We start from the raw sequence: 16,796 nt of genomic DNA, 5'->3' as shown, positions 1-16,796 counted from the left end.
CTAGGCAGCCCAAAGCCCACCTCGGCTTTTTGACGTTGCCCATCTTGCTTCCTTCTGCTCATTCACAGAGCCAGTGGGAAGTTATATCCCACTTCTCACCCTTATCCCTTGTGCCCTGTAAAAACTGCGCCCTTAGGATAACCAAAGAGCTGAGAAGGAAATGCTTCTCCTTTCACAAGTGTTGCAGGTGACAACTGATGGAGGTTCACGAGAATTAGAATATTTTAAGTTTACAACCCTAATAATGAACAAATAAATACAGGCAATGATCACTAATGGCTACTAATATCACGAAAAGAAAGACACTCAGACATTATGTGTCTTCTGGAAAAGTAAACATCACCATCTATGAAGTACTCTTTTTTTTTTTTAAGATTTTACTTATTTGGAAAAAAAAAAGATTTTACTTATTTGGAGCACTTGTCTTTTTTTTTTTTTTTTTTTTTTTAGATTTTATTTTTTGACAGAGAGAGACCCAGTGAGAGAGGGAACATAAGCAGGGGGAGTGGGAGAGGGAGAAGCAGGCTTCTCTCAAAGGAGGGAGCCCAGCACGGGGCTTGATCCCAGGATCATGACCTGAGCCAAAAGCAGACGCTTAACCGACTGAGCCACCCAGGTGCCCCCCTCTAGGAAGTATTCTTGAAAACAAAAACAAAAAAAACATAAATAAGCCTCTAGATCTAATTACAAATTTATAGAAAATACAGGGGGACAAAGGAACATATTAAATTGACACCAAGGGAATACAATCAGCAAAACTCAGCAGAAAAGTCTACAGGAAACACTCGATTTCTTCAACAAATAAATTTATGAGGGGAAAACAGATGGCAGGCAAAGCTGTAGATTAAAAGATTTAAAAGGCATTTCAACTGATGGCACTGCAGAACCTCATATGGACTCTGATTTTAACAAACCATTAAAAAATAATTATGGCCCTCGGGGCGCCTGGGTGGCTCAGTGGGTTAAGCCGCTGCCTTCAGCTCAGGTCATGATCTCAGGGTCCTGGGATCGAGTCCCGCATCGGGCTCTCTGCTCAGCAGGGAGCCTGCTTCCTCCTCTCTCTCTCTCTGCCTGCCTCTCTGCCTACTTGTGATCTCTCTCTGTCAAATAAATAAATAAAATCTTTAAAAAAAATAATAATAATTATGGCCCAACTGGGGAAATATGAACATTGGATGCTTGACGCAACTAAGAAAATAATGTAAATTTATGTAGGTGTGATTACGGTATTGTGATTATGGTTCCTTTTTCAGTCCATATCTAGAGACAAAGCCTGAAACATTTACACAAAACGATATGACATCTGGGGGTGCCTGGGTGGCTCAGTAGGTTAAAGCCTATGCCTTCGGCTCAGGTTATGATCCCAGGGTCCTGTCTGTGATCTCTGTCTGTCAAATAAATAAATAAAATCTTTAAAAAAAAAAAAAAGATATGACATCTGTAATTTGCTTCAAAATAAAGGTGGGTAGGAATGAACATAAGGTGGGCGGGTGAGTAAGTTTGGCCAGGGCTGAGGAGTACATGGAGGTTCGCTATCCTACCGTCTCTACTCCCATGTTGTTTGTTATTTTTCACAATAAATGGGTTTTACAAAATTACTTGGAATAGTTCCAAACCTCCTTTGGTTAAGGTCTCCATCACAGTAGATTCTGCTCACTATCTACCTCAAATTTGCTAAATACTAGATATCCAATTGTCCCTTTACAGCTTTCTCATTTGAAACTGATACAGTTTTTCTTTTCCAACACCTCCACAACGTAACCGATCTTTCCAAGTATCAGCAGAAATCTCCACCCAAAGCTTGCCCCTCCTTCATTAATCAAAAGCAACTTCTCTACCTTATGCACGGTCTATCCAAGCGGACCCTAATTTTCCAGGAGGCAGGGAAGATGTTTTACTGTCATCACTTCCCACAGTCTAGCACAATAGTTTTGCACGTAACAGTTGATTACCCAACCAAAAAATGTGTGGGTCAGGTCTGGCCTGTGCAGGGTTGAGTGGCAAAACCAACAAGTAATACAAGATCAAAAGCAGCAGACACATTTACAAATCATATAGATCATGAAGAATGAATGAACAAGCTGTGATAAATCCATACAATGGAATAAATATTACAGATGTGAAAAAGTAACACCAATATTACACACAACAGAATGGAGAAATCTCCAAAACATCACAGTAAGAGAAAGAAGTCAGGTATGAAACACTACAGAGTATGTATCATTTCATTTACATGAAACCCTAGAAAAGGCAAGTGGCTGCTTAAAACAAGAGATGAGGTAAGAGGATGGACTATGAGGGCACAAGGGTACTTTCTGAGTGATGGAAATATTCTGTATCTCTCTCTAGGTCTTGATTGTTATAGTTATACAACTGTATATATTTGCCCAGTCGTCAAACTGTGCAATTAAATGGGCGAATACTATAATTACACATTATGCTCTAACAAAACCATTTTAAATATCATAAAATTAGAATTAAAAATTATAGATATTTGTGGGGGATTTTAAAGACTTTATTTGTCAGAGAGAGGGGGACAGAGAGAGAAAGGAGAACACACAAGCAGGGGAAGCAGCAGGCAAAGGCATAAGCAGGCTCTCCATCGAGCAAGGAGCCCAATGTGGGACTTGATTCCAGCATTCTGGGATCATGACCTGAAGACAGATGCTTAACTCACTGAGCCACCTAGGCATCCCTGTGGGGTTTTTAAATTTTTACTTATTTGAGAGAGCATGAGCAGGAGCAGGAGAAAGGGAAGAGGGAGAGGGAGAAACAGGCTCCCCGATGACCAGGGAGCCCGACGTGGGGCTCCATTACAGGACCCTGGGATCATTATCTGAGCCAAAGGCAGACACTTAACCAAAAGAGACACCCAGGTGCTCCAAAATTATAAATATTTGTAATAGGACAGAACAAGAGCTCTTACAAATTAGTAAGACAGGCAGCAAAAGGGGCGCCCGGGTGGCTCAGTGGGTTAAACCTCTGCCTTCGCTCAGATCATGAACTCAGCATCCTAGGATCGAGCCCCACGTTGGCTCTCTGCTCAGCAGGGAGCCTACTTTCCCCTCTCTCTCTGTCTACTTGTGATCTCTGTCTGTCAAATAAATAAATAAAATCTTTAAAAAAAAAAAAAGAAAGAAAGAAAGCTAGGCAACGCTCTTCCCCACCATCTTTCCATGCCACCATAATGGTGTACACAAATGTCCTGGCAGATGGTCTCAAGAGCATGAAAAATGCTGAGAAGAGAGGCAAACACCAGGTTCTTACTAGGTCGTGCTCCAAAGTCATCACCGGGTTTCTAAGATGATGAAACTTGGTTACATTGGCAAAGCTGAAATCACGAATGACAACAGAGCTGGGAAAATTGTGGTGAACCTCATGGGCAGGTTAAACAAGTGTGGAGTAGCAGCCCCAGATCTGATGTACAACTTAAAGATATAGGAAAATGGCAGAATAACCTGTTCGCGTCCCCCCAGTTTGGTTTCTTTGTCCTGACGACCTCAGCTGGCTTCATGGACCACAAAGAGGCATGACGAAAACACACAGGATGGGAAATCCTGGGATTCTTTCTCTAGGGATGGAATACATAACAGGCAAATAAAATGTCTCAATGGACCCGAAAAAATAAAAAAAAATTTTTTTAAAAAGGCAATTAAAGAAAAAAAAATTGAAAGCTAGGCAAGGGAAATAAGCAATTAAAAATATAGCCAATTAACATGAAAGTATGTACAAACTATCAGTAATGTACTATTTTTCACCTATAAAACTGGCAACAAAAAATTCTTTTGTATCGGTTTTAAATATAACATTTAGCATTGGTGAGGGTTTAGGGGAAACTGGGATTCTTGCATACTGATCATGTAAACGTAAACTGGCTCAATCTTTCCACAGGTAAGAGTAGCAAACACCTTACAAGACACAAATACCCTCCAGTCTAACTTTATGTGCCAAGACAGTTTTTGGAGAAAGAATAGTCTTTAACAAATGGTGTTGAGACAACAGGATATCCACAGGCACGAGAATGAAGTTGGACCTCTACCTCATACCATATACAAAAATGAACTCAAAATGCAACTAAGACCCGGGGCGCCTGGGTGGCTCAGTCAGTTAAGCATCTGCCTTCGGCTCAGGTCATGATCCCAGCATCCTGGGATCAAGCCCCACATCGGGCTCCCTGCTGGGTGGGAAGTCTGCTTCTCCCTCTCCCACTCGCCCTGCTTGTGTTCCTGCTTTTGCTGTCTCTCTGTCAAATGAATAAATAAAATCTTAGGAAAAAAAAAAAAAGAAGCATCCAACTCTTGATCTTGGCTTAGGTCTTAATCTCAGGGACATGGGTTTAAGACCTGCACTAAAACAAAAAAAAAAAAAAAAAAAGGAGCTAAAACCTAAACATAGGAGCACCTGCCTGGCTCAGTAAGTAGGTGACTCTTCATCTCGCAGTCATGAGTTTGAGCCCCATGTTAGGCACAGAGATTACTTAAAAAAATAAAAAATAGGGGTGCCTGGGTGGCTCAGTGGGTTAAAGCCTCTGCCTTCGGCTCAGGTCATGATCCCAGGGTCCTGGGATCGAGCCCCGCATCGGGCTCTCTACTCAGCTCTCTGCCTCTCTGCCTACTTGTGATCTCTGTCTGTCAAATAAATAAATAAAGTCTTTTAAAAAATTAAAAAATAAATAAATAAATAAATAAAAATAAACAAAAAATAAAAATAAAATAAAATACCTAACTGTAAAAGCTAAAACTGTAAGACTCTTAGAAGGAATATAGGTTAATTTTCGTGACCTCAATTAGGCAGTGGTTTCTTGGATATGACACCTAAAGCACAAGCAACAGAAAAAAAATAATGCGCATACTGGAATTTATGAAATAGGAAAAAAACAGCCATTTGTACTTCAAAGAACACTATACAGAAGGTAAAAAGACAATCCACAGAAAGGAAAACGTACCTGCAAATCATCTATCTAAAAAGAGTCTAGTATCTAGAAAAAATAAAGAAATTTTCAACAAAAACACAAGCCCATTAAAAAATGGCCTATAAGCACATGCAAAGATGTTCACCACTAGCTTTTGGGAAATGCAAATCAAAACTACAAGGAGAAACTACACACCCAATAGGACGGCTATATTCAAAAAGATATTGAAAAAAAGTTGACAAAAACACGGAGAAACTGGAAACCTCCTACATTGCTGGTGGGAATGGAAAATGGTACAGCTGCTTTTTATGATCTAGCAATTCCACTCCTAGATATTTATCCATGGGAAATAGAAACATATGTCCACATACAAACTTGTACGTGAATGTTCATAGCAGTATTATTCATAGTGGTCCAAAAGTGGGAACAACTCAACTGTCCATCAGGTGGAAAATGGATAAGGAAAAAGCCATGTATTGTATCCATTCTTATGAAATGTTCAGAATAGTAACCCCATGGAGACAGAAGGTCTGGATGAGTTTGCCAGGGGCTGGAAGTGAAGGGTAGAGTGGGGAGTGATAATGGGTATGAGGTTTCGTTCTAGGATGATGAAAAAGTTCTGGGATTAGAGGCCCCAAGGTGGTTGAGTTGGTTAAGTGGCTGCCTTCTGCTCAGGTCATGATCCCAGGGTCTTGGGATCAAGTCCCACAGCGGGCTCCCTGCTCCACGGAAAACCTGCTTCTCCCTTTCCCACTCACCCTGCTTCTGTCCCCTCTCTCGCTGCATCTCTCTCTGTCAAATAAATAAATGAAATCTTTTAAAAATAAAAATTACCTTAGAGGGGCAACAAGGTGGTCAGTTGAGCATCCAACTCTTGATTTCAGCCCCAGGGTTGTGAGATCCAGCGCCACGCTGGGCACAGAAGCTACTTAAAGTTCTCTCTCTCCCCCTCCCTCTAAACTTACCCCTTGCTCGCATGCTTGCCTGTGCACTCTCTATCAAAAATATATAAATAAGGCCTTAGAAATGAATTTTATATGAAAGATATTCATTCTATTAATAATTTTTCATTGGTCAAAAAAAAAAAAAAAAAAAGAATGCCCATGGGGCGCCTGGGCGGCTCACTCAGTTAAATGGCAAACTCTTGATTTCTACCCAGGTCATGATCTCTGGGCAGTGGGACCCAGCCCCACGTCCAGCTCCACGCTCAGCTCAGCTCAACGCAGAGTTCACCTGAGAGTCTCGCTCTCCTCTGCCCCTCCCTCACCCTGCTCACATGTTCTCAAGATGCTCTCAAATGAATACATAAATAAAATCTAAAAAAAAAAGTATACCCACAATATTCTAATGCCCTTCCCCCAAACAAGAAAACAATTTTAGGATATAACCAGTTCTAACTTCTGGCCTCCAAACTGTGAGAGAATAAATTTTTGTTGTTTAAAAAAAAATTTTAGTTCTTTAACATTGGAAAAAAGGGGTGCCTGGGTGGCTCAGTGGGTTAAGCCTCTGCCTTCGGCTCAGGTCATGGTCTCAGGGTCCTGGGATCCGGCCCCGCATTGGGCTCTCTGATCAGAGGGGAGCCTGCTTCCCCCTCTCTCTCTGCCTGCCTCTCTGCCTGCTTGTGATCTCTCTCTTTCTCTCTGTCAAATGAATGAATGGAATCCTAAAAAAAAAAAAAAAAAGAAAGAAAGAAAAAGGAAGAGCTTATTCCTTTAAAAAAAATTGGGAAAAAATTTTTGAAGTATACTCACAGTAGGAATCCATATGATAAAAAGGAAATACATGTATACATATGGTAGAAGTTTAAAAATATTCACACCAAAATGTTAACAGTCCTGGAGGTAGTATAACGGGGACTATTTTTTTATTTCTTTGGTTTGGCTTTATTTTCTAGTTTCTTGACAATTAGTATTAATTAGTAGTAGTATCTAAATAATCTGTTGATTTTAAAAACAAGTATTCTAGAGGACAGTGGTATTAACACCTCATACCAAGAAAGAAAGACTGAATAACTTACTTCAAGGAATAAAGACATCAAAATTCCAGACCTCATCAGATACCTAACACTTCGTTAAATCCAAATTACTGGAAGTTAACTTTTAAACCTCTACAACCACGCTCCTAATGGAGTCTTACTTCTGCTGTGGCAGAAATTTATAACGCTTGATGGTAACTAAAAGTTACATTATTTTGACAAAAATCAAAACAGTAAGGGAAACATAAAGGACCAGATCCCCGTTTTCAGTTCAGGAACTGGTTTTGATGAAACATGGTATACTGGAGGACTGAGTGTGCAGATGAAGCATTTACTTTGCACAGTGTGGAGGCATTGTTCAGATATAAAAATAGAGTAAAAAAAAAAAAAAAAAAAGAGGGCTCCTGGGTAACATATTTGGTTAGGCACCCTGATTCCTCATTTTGGCTCAGGTCGTTAATCTCAGGATCGTGAGATCGAGCCCTGTGTCAGGCTCCATGCTTCACAGGGAGTCCACTTGAGGTTCTCTCTCCCTCTCCTTCTGCCCTCCCCCACCCCGTGCGCATATTCACATGCTTGCTCTCTCACATCAATAAAATATTTTTTAAAAAAATACTGTAACTACCACTACAAAAACTACCACTAACAAGTGTTTACTCCCCAAAAGACAGACAAGCTGACAGAAAATAAAGCTACTCGTCACATACAAAAGGACAGAACTGAAAATTTTGAAATCAACTCTGCAGTTATATTTTTACGTTTTTAAAAAGTGAAAATAGAGCTCTCCTTCAGACTAGTTTTGAAGAAAAAACAACACGTAAAGGAAACACTGCAAAGTACTTCAGAGAAAAAGAAAAAGTGTTAAGATGAGTTTTACTTAGAAATGTTTAATTAAGACATTCTCAATACTGCCAAGAAGTTTGTAAAATAAAAATAGAGTTGGGGCACCTGGGTGGCTCAGTTGGTTAAGCCTCCAACTCCTGGTTTCGGCTCAGACTGTGATCTCAGGGTTGTGAGATTAAACCCCACGACGGGCTCTGTAAGTTCAACACTGAATCTGCTTGAGATTCTTTCTCCCTCGTCCTCTGCCCTTTCTCTACTCCCACTCTCATTCTTTCCAAATAAACAAATAAATAAAATCTTTAAAAAGAATAAAATAAAAAGTGAAGTTAAAATTAGGTGAGGCTATTTATGAGGTTAATATGACAAAAGCATAATGAACCATCACTACCTGTATTAGAACAACCAAAGTAAAAAACAGTGGTAACACTAAATGCTGACGAGCATGCAGAGAAATGGGATCTCACGCACCACTGATAGGAATGTAATAGTACACAACCACTCTAAACCAGAGTTTAGCAGTTTCTTTTAAAACTAAATATGGGGCACCTGTGTGCCTCAGGTGGTTAAGTGACTGCCTTCGGCTTAGGTTATGATCCCAGAGTCCCTGCTCAGTGGGGAGCCTGCTTCTCCCTCTCCCCCTGATGTTCTGCCTGCCTGTGCTCTCTCACTCTGTCAAAAAAAAAAGAAAAAAGAAAAAAACCAGAAACAAAAACTAAATATGTAACTGGGGTGCCTGGGTGGCTCAATAGGTTGTCCTTCTGGCTTTTGGTTTCAGCTCAGGTCATGATCTCGGAGTTATGGGACCAAGCTCTGGATCAGGCTCCACACTTGGCACAAAGTCTGCTTGGCATTCTCTCTCTCTCTCCTCCCCCTGTCCCTCGCCCAGATGTGCATACACTCTCTCTCTCTCTCAAATAAATAAATAAAATAAAAATAAATATGTACTTACCATATGACCAAGCACTTTTAGGCATTTACCCCCCACCAAAAAAAAGGAAACTTAATGTTCACTCAAAAATGTGTATCAAATGTTTATAGCCACTTTATTTGTAGTAGCCAGAAACAGGAAACTCTCCTGGTATGTCCTTCAAGGGGTGATTCATTAAACAAACTATGGTACATCCACCCTTTGGAATACTACTCAACATTAAAAAGGAATGAACTATTAATACATGAAACAATTTGGATAGATCTCAAAGGAATTATGGTAACAGGAAAAAAGCCAAAGTAACATACTGTGTGATTCCATTTATCTAACACTCTCAAAATAACAAAATTACAGAGATGGAGAACAGCTTAGTGGTTCCTCAGGGTTAGCGGCAAGTGTGAAAATAAAGAGTTAGCATAAGGGATCCCTGAGGTGCTAGTACTGTCCTGGATCTTGATTACGGTGGTGTCACACAAATCTACACATGACAGAACTGCACAGAACCACACACACTCTAATGAACACATGTAAAACGCGAGAAATCTACATCAGGCTATGAACTGTAACAATGTCAGTTTCCCAGGTTTGATATTAAACTACAATTATATAACATGTTACCACTGCATGAAACTAGGTGAAGGGAACACGGGATCCCCTCTGTACTGTTTTTTTTTTTGTTGTTTTTTTGTGTGTGTGGTTTTTTTGCAATTTTCTGTGAATCTGTATCTCAAAAGAAAAAGAAAAAAATTACATGAGACTATGCGTGAGAAGGCTAATATACCAAATAGAAAAAATTTAACATAAAATAAAGGGTTAGCATAAGGGGTCCCTGAGGTGCTAGTATTGTCCTGGATCTTAATTACGGTGGTGTCACACAAATCTACACATGACAGAACTGCACAGAACCACACACACTCTAATGAACACATGTAAAACGTGTGAAATCTACATCAGGCAACTGTAACAATGTCAGTTTCCCGAGTTTGATATTAAACTACAATTATATAACATGTTACCACTGCATGAAACTAGGTGAAGGGAGCACAGGATCCCCTCTGTACTGTTTTTTGTTTGTTTGTTTGTTTGTTTTGTGTGTGTGTGGTTTTTTTGCAATTTTCTGTGACTCTGTATTTCAAAAGCAAAAGCAAAAAAAATTACATAAGGCTATGCGTGAGAAGGCTAATATACCAAATAGAAAAAATTTAACATACCGTTTGGAACATGGTAAAAAGGCTACCATGAACACTTTGACTCTTCTGAGCCCTTACAGTCAATCAACTAATTTGAAAACATAGGTTTCTGGGGCACCTGGGTGGCTCAGTGGGTTAAGCCTCTGCCTTCAGCTCGGGTCGTGATCCCAGGGTCCTGGGAAGGAGCCCCACCCGCATCAGGCTCTCTGCTTGGCAGGGAGCCTGCTTCCTCCTCTCTCTGCCTGCTTCTCTGCCTACTTGTGATCCCTGTGTGTCAAAAAAATAAATAAGATCTTTAAAAAAAAAAAAAAATCCTCAACTTCAATCTCCTTGGGGTCCAAAGCCCTTAGTATACAAAAGTCTCTTGTATCATCGAATAAAACTTGTAAGATGAAAACAGAGGTACTGCCTGCTGTCTGGATCCAAATTAATGTAAAGTCTAGCTCAAGGCCATCCTCTATTTCCAATATTCCCTTAGGAAAAAAAATAATTCCCCGTCATGTTAAAAACGGGAAAATGAACTGAAAGCTTTTATGGTATTCTGCAGCAGCTGAGTCCCTAACAAATATTCTGAAGGATAGAAAGAACATTCTACTGGCAGTCTTCTGAATTCCTCAAGCAGGCTCTGAGCTGTCCAGTCAGCTCTGCAGGAACGAGCAAAGATGAGTCTCAGACCAGCTGCTGGGAACTGGATCCTGATTCTTCAAATAAGCATCCTCTTTGGCCTAGCGCCCCCCTTCGGCATTACTCCACACCTGTGTGTGTGTACGTGATTAATACAGTCTCCAGTGCCGTGGGTGTGATCCTGAAATAGCTTCCTCCGCCGAATATTACTCCAACGGGTTCAACAGAAGGGAGAATAGAAAGCTGAGTGAAATTATACAACAGCTTGCTTCTCTAGCTTCCATAGAAAAAGTGGCTGAAATGTTTCTCAGCTTCAGCAGGTATAAGAAAATCTAAATACAACCATCTGACCAGTGCCCATATCAGCAGGGGAGGTCCCTGGATTTTCTTCCCATGAACTCTTCAGGACTCCTAACACTACATCCTAGTACATCCTAGGATGTACTGGCAGGCGTTTCATGGAAAGAGCTGTGCTAGAAGGCCATCTATCACACCAGAACCAGCCCTGTTATAACACACGCTCCCCTTCCCCGCCTTGGATCCTTCTAGTAGCTCTTTCCCATCCTTCCTTTACTGCAATATCTTAAACCTTCTGTGTGAACCCAGGGTAGACTACAAAAAGCTCTATTCACTCACTGGTTCCTCAACAGCTAAAATCTTAATGGGGTTTGAAAAAAAGACTCCACACCCTGACACATCAAGGATTCTGACAGCAACAGTGTTCAGGTCACAGATTTCAAGGCGAAGATGAGTCGTGACATAGAAGTATCTTAGTTGAACACATTATACTACTAAACTTGAGGAAATCCACAAACACGAATTACACTGTGCAGAATCTATCCATAGGAAACCTAATGTCTTCTTGACATAAAATGCAGTAAAGTTAAAGGACCTGAGGGTTCTAGTTCCCCCAAAGAATTACTGTGGGTTACATTTGCAAAAGCACAGAAATTAATACTTGGGGCAAGCCCTTGGAATAAGGTCTCTAAATTCTTTTATATCAACGCCATGTTAATCTGCCTGATCACCTACTTTGGAGCCCAGCATTAACAGCGATCCTATTGATTAAGCTGGAGAAATTAGCAGAAAGAGGCCGTAATGCCACTGCTGAAGAACAGCGTCAGCATCCTGGACTTACGGCGATCTAGAGTACTGTGGACGTTAGGAAGGACACTGTCCCGCTGCAGCAAAACGGACTACGCCTTGGTCCCCAAATTTCAACTCACCGCTAGACAGTCAGCTAAACGTCACCTTGTATTTTTACTCCAAGTTGACCATCCCACCCCTGACTTGCAATGATAACAGCAGTGTTTCCTCATGCTGGTTCAAAGCTACAACGTGATCATTCACCCAGGAAGGCAGTCAGGATCCTCTCCACCCTCCCCTGCAGCATCACTCACACTCACTTGTTCTTTACCGTTCCCATCCCCATGAGCCCCCGCCAAGAAATTATTCCGTAAACCCAAGTTTCCCAGCGGGGCCTTCTCAAAGTTCCACAGCCAAATCATGCTCTAAAACATTATTTTGAACAAGTCATCCAAGCCTTAAAAAAAAAAAAATACCTACAGATCTGGCAATGCAGCCAACACAAACCCATCCTGATAAGCTTAGACAAGCTCCCAGCACCTTCCAAAAGAACTTTCTAGACACAAGGGAGCTCAAGACCAAGGACTCTGAATCCCCAGAACGTAACTGCGTTCACTACTTTTTTGACATTGTTTCTTTCTCTATGGCAATCAACAATTAAATCTTTGAAAAGCGCTTATGGCTCATTTTCACGGACAACCAGAAGGAGCAGGTGGACTGCTTCCTACACCACAGACAGCCTTGGAGGGGAAAGAATTCCAAGAAATAGATGGTGAAAGCAACTTTAAAAAGAAAAAAAAAGGAACATGAGCAAACTCTGAGTCTATGCATACACAGAGAATGCTGAGGTGGTGAGCGGATTTTTAATTTTTTTTTTTTTAATTTTACTTTTAAGTAATCTGTCTGCCCAAAATGGGGCTCAAATACACAACCCCAAGATCAAGCTCACGTGCTCCATGGATTCAACCAGCCAGGCACCCCCAGTTGGATTTAATTTTGAAAGAGAAGGCTACAGGATGAAATCCAAATACCTTACTCTACATTTAAGTAAGCTCAGTCAGTTAAGCATCCAACTCTTGACTTCAGCTCAGGTCATGATCTCAGGGTCAAGAGACAAAGCCTTGCATTGGGCTCTGTGCTCAGCACAGAGTCTGCTTGCGATTCTCTCTCTCTCTCTGCCCCTCCCCACTGCTCATGCACACTCTCTCTCTCTCAAGTAAATAAAGTAAGTCTTTAAAAAGAAAGAAAGAAAAATAGATAGATGGATGGATGGATGGATGGATGGATGGGACACCTGGGTGGCTCAGTGAGTTAAGCGTCAGCCTTTGGCTCAGGTCATGATCCCAGGGTCCTGGGATTGAGCCCCCACATCAGGCTCCCTACTCAGTGAGGAGCCTGCTTCTCCCTCTGCCACTCCCTCTGCTTGTGGTCTCTCTCTGTCTCAAATACAAATAAAATCTTTAAAAAAGAAAGAAAGAAAGATATTTCTATCTTGGCAGCCCCTGGGTTGCTCAGCTGGTTGGGTAACCAACTCTGGATTTCTCCTCAGGTCATGATCTCAGGGTCCTGGGATTGAGCCTTGCATGGGGCTCCACACTCAGCATGCAGTCTCTCCCTCTGCCCCTCCCCACCACTCCTGCACACTCTCCCTAAATGAATAAAATCCTAGAAAAAAAAATTCCATCCTAACTTGTGACCTAGTAGGTTAGAGAAAACATATATATGAAAGGAAAAATAAACAGAGGCAGGCTTTAGCAAGAGCGGGAAGCAAGTAATTCAAGAGCTGAAAAGAAGAAAGACAAAAATGAAGAAGGACTTGGACGACAAAGAAGTCAGGATTTTGAACTGTATCTTGGAGTGTTCAGGGAGTATGTCAACCAGTTTGGCTGGGGCAGAGAACACAGAGACCAAAGAAAATGGGAGAGAGTGCATGTTTACAGCTGTCCCACAGTTCCAGTCCATGGTTCATAAGCCTTCTACTCCTCTCCCTATCTGGACTTGAGTCAGTGCAGAGGCAAGGAACCACTACAATTTGTTGACCTATTAGCTAAACATCAGTCCCCAGAACTCAGAATGTTAGTAACAGTTTTACTAAATTTAATCTCAGAACAGCGTAACATTGAGGTGCACTGTGAATTCAGATTTTTAAATACCTGTACTAAAAATAGCAAAACTACTGTAAAAGTCAAGACAAGGATCTACAAATCAAAACAAGAATTTTTAAACTCAGACACTCTTCCAAAAACTGCTTAAGAACATACTGACATCCTCTAAAAGAAAAAGCAGAAGAATGGAAAGTCTTAGGAAGTGACAAAGTTTTAAAAACAGATTTACAATCACTTTTTAAACAACAATACCTCTGGGAAATGGAAATTCCTTAATCCCTTTGAGGGCAATATGTTTGAATCAGGAATAACAACATCCTGTCTCTACGTAAGTTCAAATGTGAACCTTTTACAGTATCCCTAACATTAAACAGCAAGTAGAGGAGAAGACCATTTCTAATCTGTCAAAAAGAAAAGCAGCCTGTTTTGGATTTATCACCTATCCTTGCCAGACACATATGCAGAAGCTTCAGCAAAACGAAACTAGGGAACTTCAAGGTTTTAGTTAACAGTGATTACTTAACTGGAGCTTATTTCTGCAAAATGAAACTACCAGAAGCTTTAGATATCAACTGGCTTGTTGCTAAACCACAAGTCTATGCTTCGGTCTTGGAAATGCTAACAGGATAGAACCCATGAGCCTTTTATTAAAACGTGATGACCATGGAGAGCGCCCTTGAAGCTTACCAACAGAGGACTCAACTCTAAAAAGTTCCCCTCTGGAAAGTGAGGATGGGGTTTGACATGTAACCCAGCGCCAGTCCTAAAACCCTTGACTGTGTTTTCCATAAAAGGTGGGATTTGGAATAGTAGCATATAGCAGACACCAGCCCACTAGAAGCAGATGGAACCCACCAACTCATTTTACCCAGACCTCCAAAAAGGTACACAGAACTGTCTGTGCTTGCCAAAGCAGGGCAGATCTGAATGGGTGAATATACTAAAATGTTTCACAAAGGATTACTTATGGTATTGCATTTGCCTACTGTAGCCCCCAGTGTAAAACAGGATCTGAAAAATGAAAAATAATTTGGAAGCTCATCCTCCAAATCAAGCTAAACACACACAGCCCAAATTTTTATTTTACAAAATAAAAAAGGCTCAGTAACCTATTCCGTCACAGGGGCTCTTCTAGAAGGGTTATCTAGCCGGAAACATTCCCTGCTTATGTCCATAGTTCACCAGGGGCCTGGTAAGATTCCATTTTGTAACAGCTGAACTTTATACAGAAAGTCATTAATGGTGCAACATTCACTCATTAGCATGAGCCTACCCACTCTAGAATGAAAAGCATTGGCTGTATCTGCCAGGATGACACCTAACGGTGAGAAGCTGGAGCCGAGGCTCCTGAACTCCTAGAAAGTTCCATTGGCCTCAGAAGAGCTCACTATCTCCTCCAACCTAAACTTAGCTGTCACCCTATTTCTCAATCCCCACAGAAAAAGGCATTGCTAATACCAGAAAAGTATTTTAAATAAAAAATTAAAAAATAGGAAAAAGGGTCAACAGCAGGCAAAACCTTACAGGGCTGACATGATTCCTGTTTGGGATTGGGGGAGGGGGAGGAGCTTTCTAGATGTTTCTATTCTTGGCAAGGAAAGCACCTCCAGGTCCTATACCACCGAAAGGCACTAACACAGGAATGTTCTCAGGGAATCAATGATTTGTCTGTGCTAACAGACTTCATTTTGGGGTGTGCTGATGGGGAGCAAGATGGGAAGGGCTGGAGGGGGGAGAGGGGAAGGCATGTTTGATTGGGGGGATGGGAGGAAAGAAGAGATGGATAAGGGGGCCAGGAAAGGTGGGGAGAGTGTGGATGACTAAGGGAGGTTAGGGGAGGATGTGGATGGTTAAGGGGATGTCCAGAGAAGGCCTGGGAAGGCTGAGGGGAAGAGGGAAAAGGTGAGGACCGCTAAGGAGTGGGGGAAGGTGTGGATGGTGGAGGGACGGAGGGAAGGCCATCATCCCCCAGGGAAGCGGCAACGAAGGCAGGCCGAAAGGGGTGGCCTCGCCCAGGCTCCCCCCAATCCATCTTCTGTGGGCGTGTGCCCGGCTGCGCGTGTGCAAGGGCCAGGCCACCAGGCCGCAGGGCCACCACTCACCCCACGACTCCCTGGTTGTAGTTCCTCCGCTTCCACGGTGTCCCGCTGTACACGCCCCCGCTGCCGTCGGTCCGGCCGCCCCCCGCGGCCCGCCCTCCGCTGGGCTGCAGCAGGCTGTAGTTGAGTCCGTAGGTGCTGGCCTTATTATCGCGCTTCCTCTTGTTGCTGCTTCCTGAGGCCGGGTCCGCGGGATCCGCGGTGGGGACGGCGGCGGAGGAGTGAGGGGACGAGGACGCGGGGGGGGGACGGGGACGCCGAGGGGCCCGCGGCAGCTCGGCGGGCCCAGGCCGCCGGCTGGTGGTGGTTGTTGTTGTTGTTGGTCGTCTCCAGGGGCAGGAAGTCCCGCTGCTCCACGGACTGCGCGTGGCCGCCCAGCAGGCGCTCCCCGGAGCGGTACATGCCGGCCGGGGCCGGGGCCGAGGCCGGGGTCGCGCCGCCGGGGCTGCCGGTGCTGCTGCCGCTCCCGCCGGTGGCCGTGCTGCTGCCGCCGCCGCCGCCGCTCGCGCCGCCGCTGCTGTGACAGTGGTGGTTGAAGTAGAGGTTCCTCAGCCCCTGGGTCGTCTCCCAGATCTGCATCCACAGACTGTTGGACGGTCCGAGCTGCTCTGGCTGGAACCAGGCGATCCTCGGATCCATCAAACGGCGGCGGCCGCTGCCCCCGCCCCTCCCGGCCGCCCGCAGGGCCGCCGCCGCCGCCGCGCCTCAGGCGCACGCCCGGCCTCGGCGGCTGCTGCTGCTGCTGCTGCTGCTGCTGCCGCTGCTGCCGCCGCTGCTGCCGCTGCTGCTACTGCTGCTCGGGGCCCGCCGCGGGCGGCGCGGTCGCGCAGGGAACCCGGCCGGCGCCGGCGGCGTCGCTCCCGCCCTCGGGGGCTCCGCGGGCCCTCCCCCCCCTCCCTCCGCCCCTCCGCCGAGCCCCTGTCACTGGGGTCCCCGTGCAAATGGCGGCGGCGGCGGCGGCGGCGGCTGCGGAATAGGGCGAGCAGCGGCACCGGCGGCAGCAGCGGCGGCGGCGGCAGCGGGGACGGGGGCGG

General features: G+C 43.8%; 1 protein-coding gene and 1 pseudogene across 1 annotated transcript in view; one reads left to right on the top strand and one right to left on the bottom strand.

Annotated features, from left to right (window-relative positions):
* The window catches only part of TENT4B (terminal nucleotidyltransferase 4B), a 69,147-nt gene extending 52,689 nt beyond the window's left edge, over positions 1 to 16,458 (bottom strand). Inside the window, 2 exon segments of the mRNA XM_059381176.1 lie at positions 15,766 to 16,013; positions 16,015 to 16,458. Coding sequence (XP_059237159.1) covers positions 15,766 to 16,013; positions 16,015 to 16,401 — 635 coding nt within the window. The 5' untranslated portion in view covers positions 16,402 to 16,458.
* On the top strand, positions 3,188 to 3,575 carry LOC132005505 (small ribosomal subunit protein uS8-like; annotated as a pseudogene).
* Positions 16,459 to 16,796: the final 338 nt, after the last annotated feature.

Source organism: Mustela nigripes, chromosome 17 (genome assembly GCF_022355385.1).
Source record: "Mustela nigripes isolate SB6536 chromosome 17, MUSNIG.SB6536, whole genome shotgun sequence".
Taxonomy (NCBI): domain Eukaryota; kingdom Metazoa; phylum Chordata; class Mammalia; order Carnivora; family Mustelidae; genus Mustela; species Mustela nigripes.
Note: the sequence above shows the minus strand (reverse complement) of the source record. Positions and strands in the feature narration are given on the sequence as shown.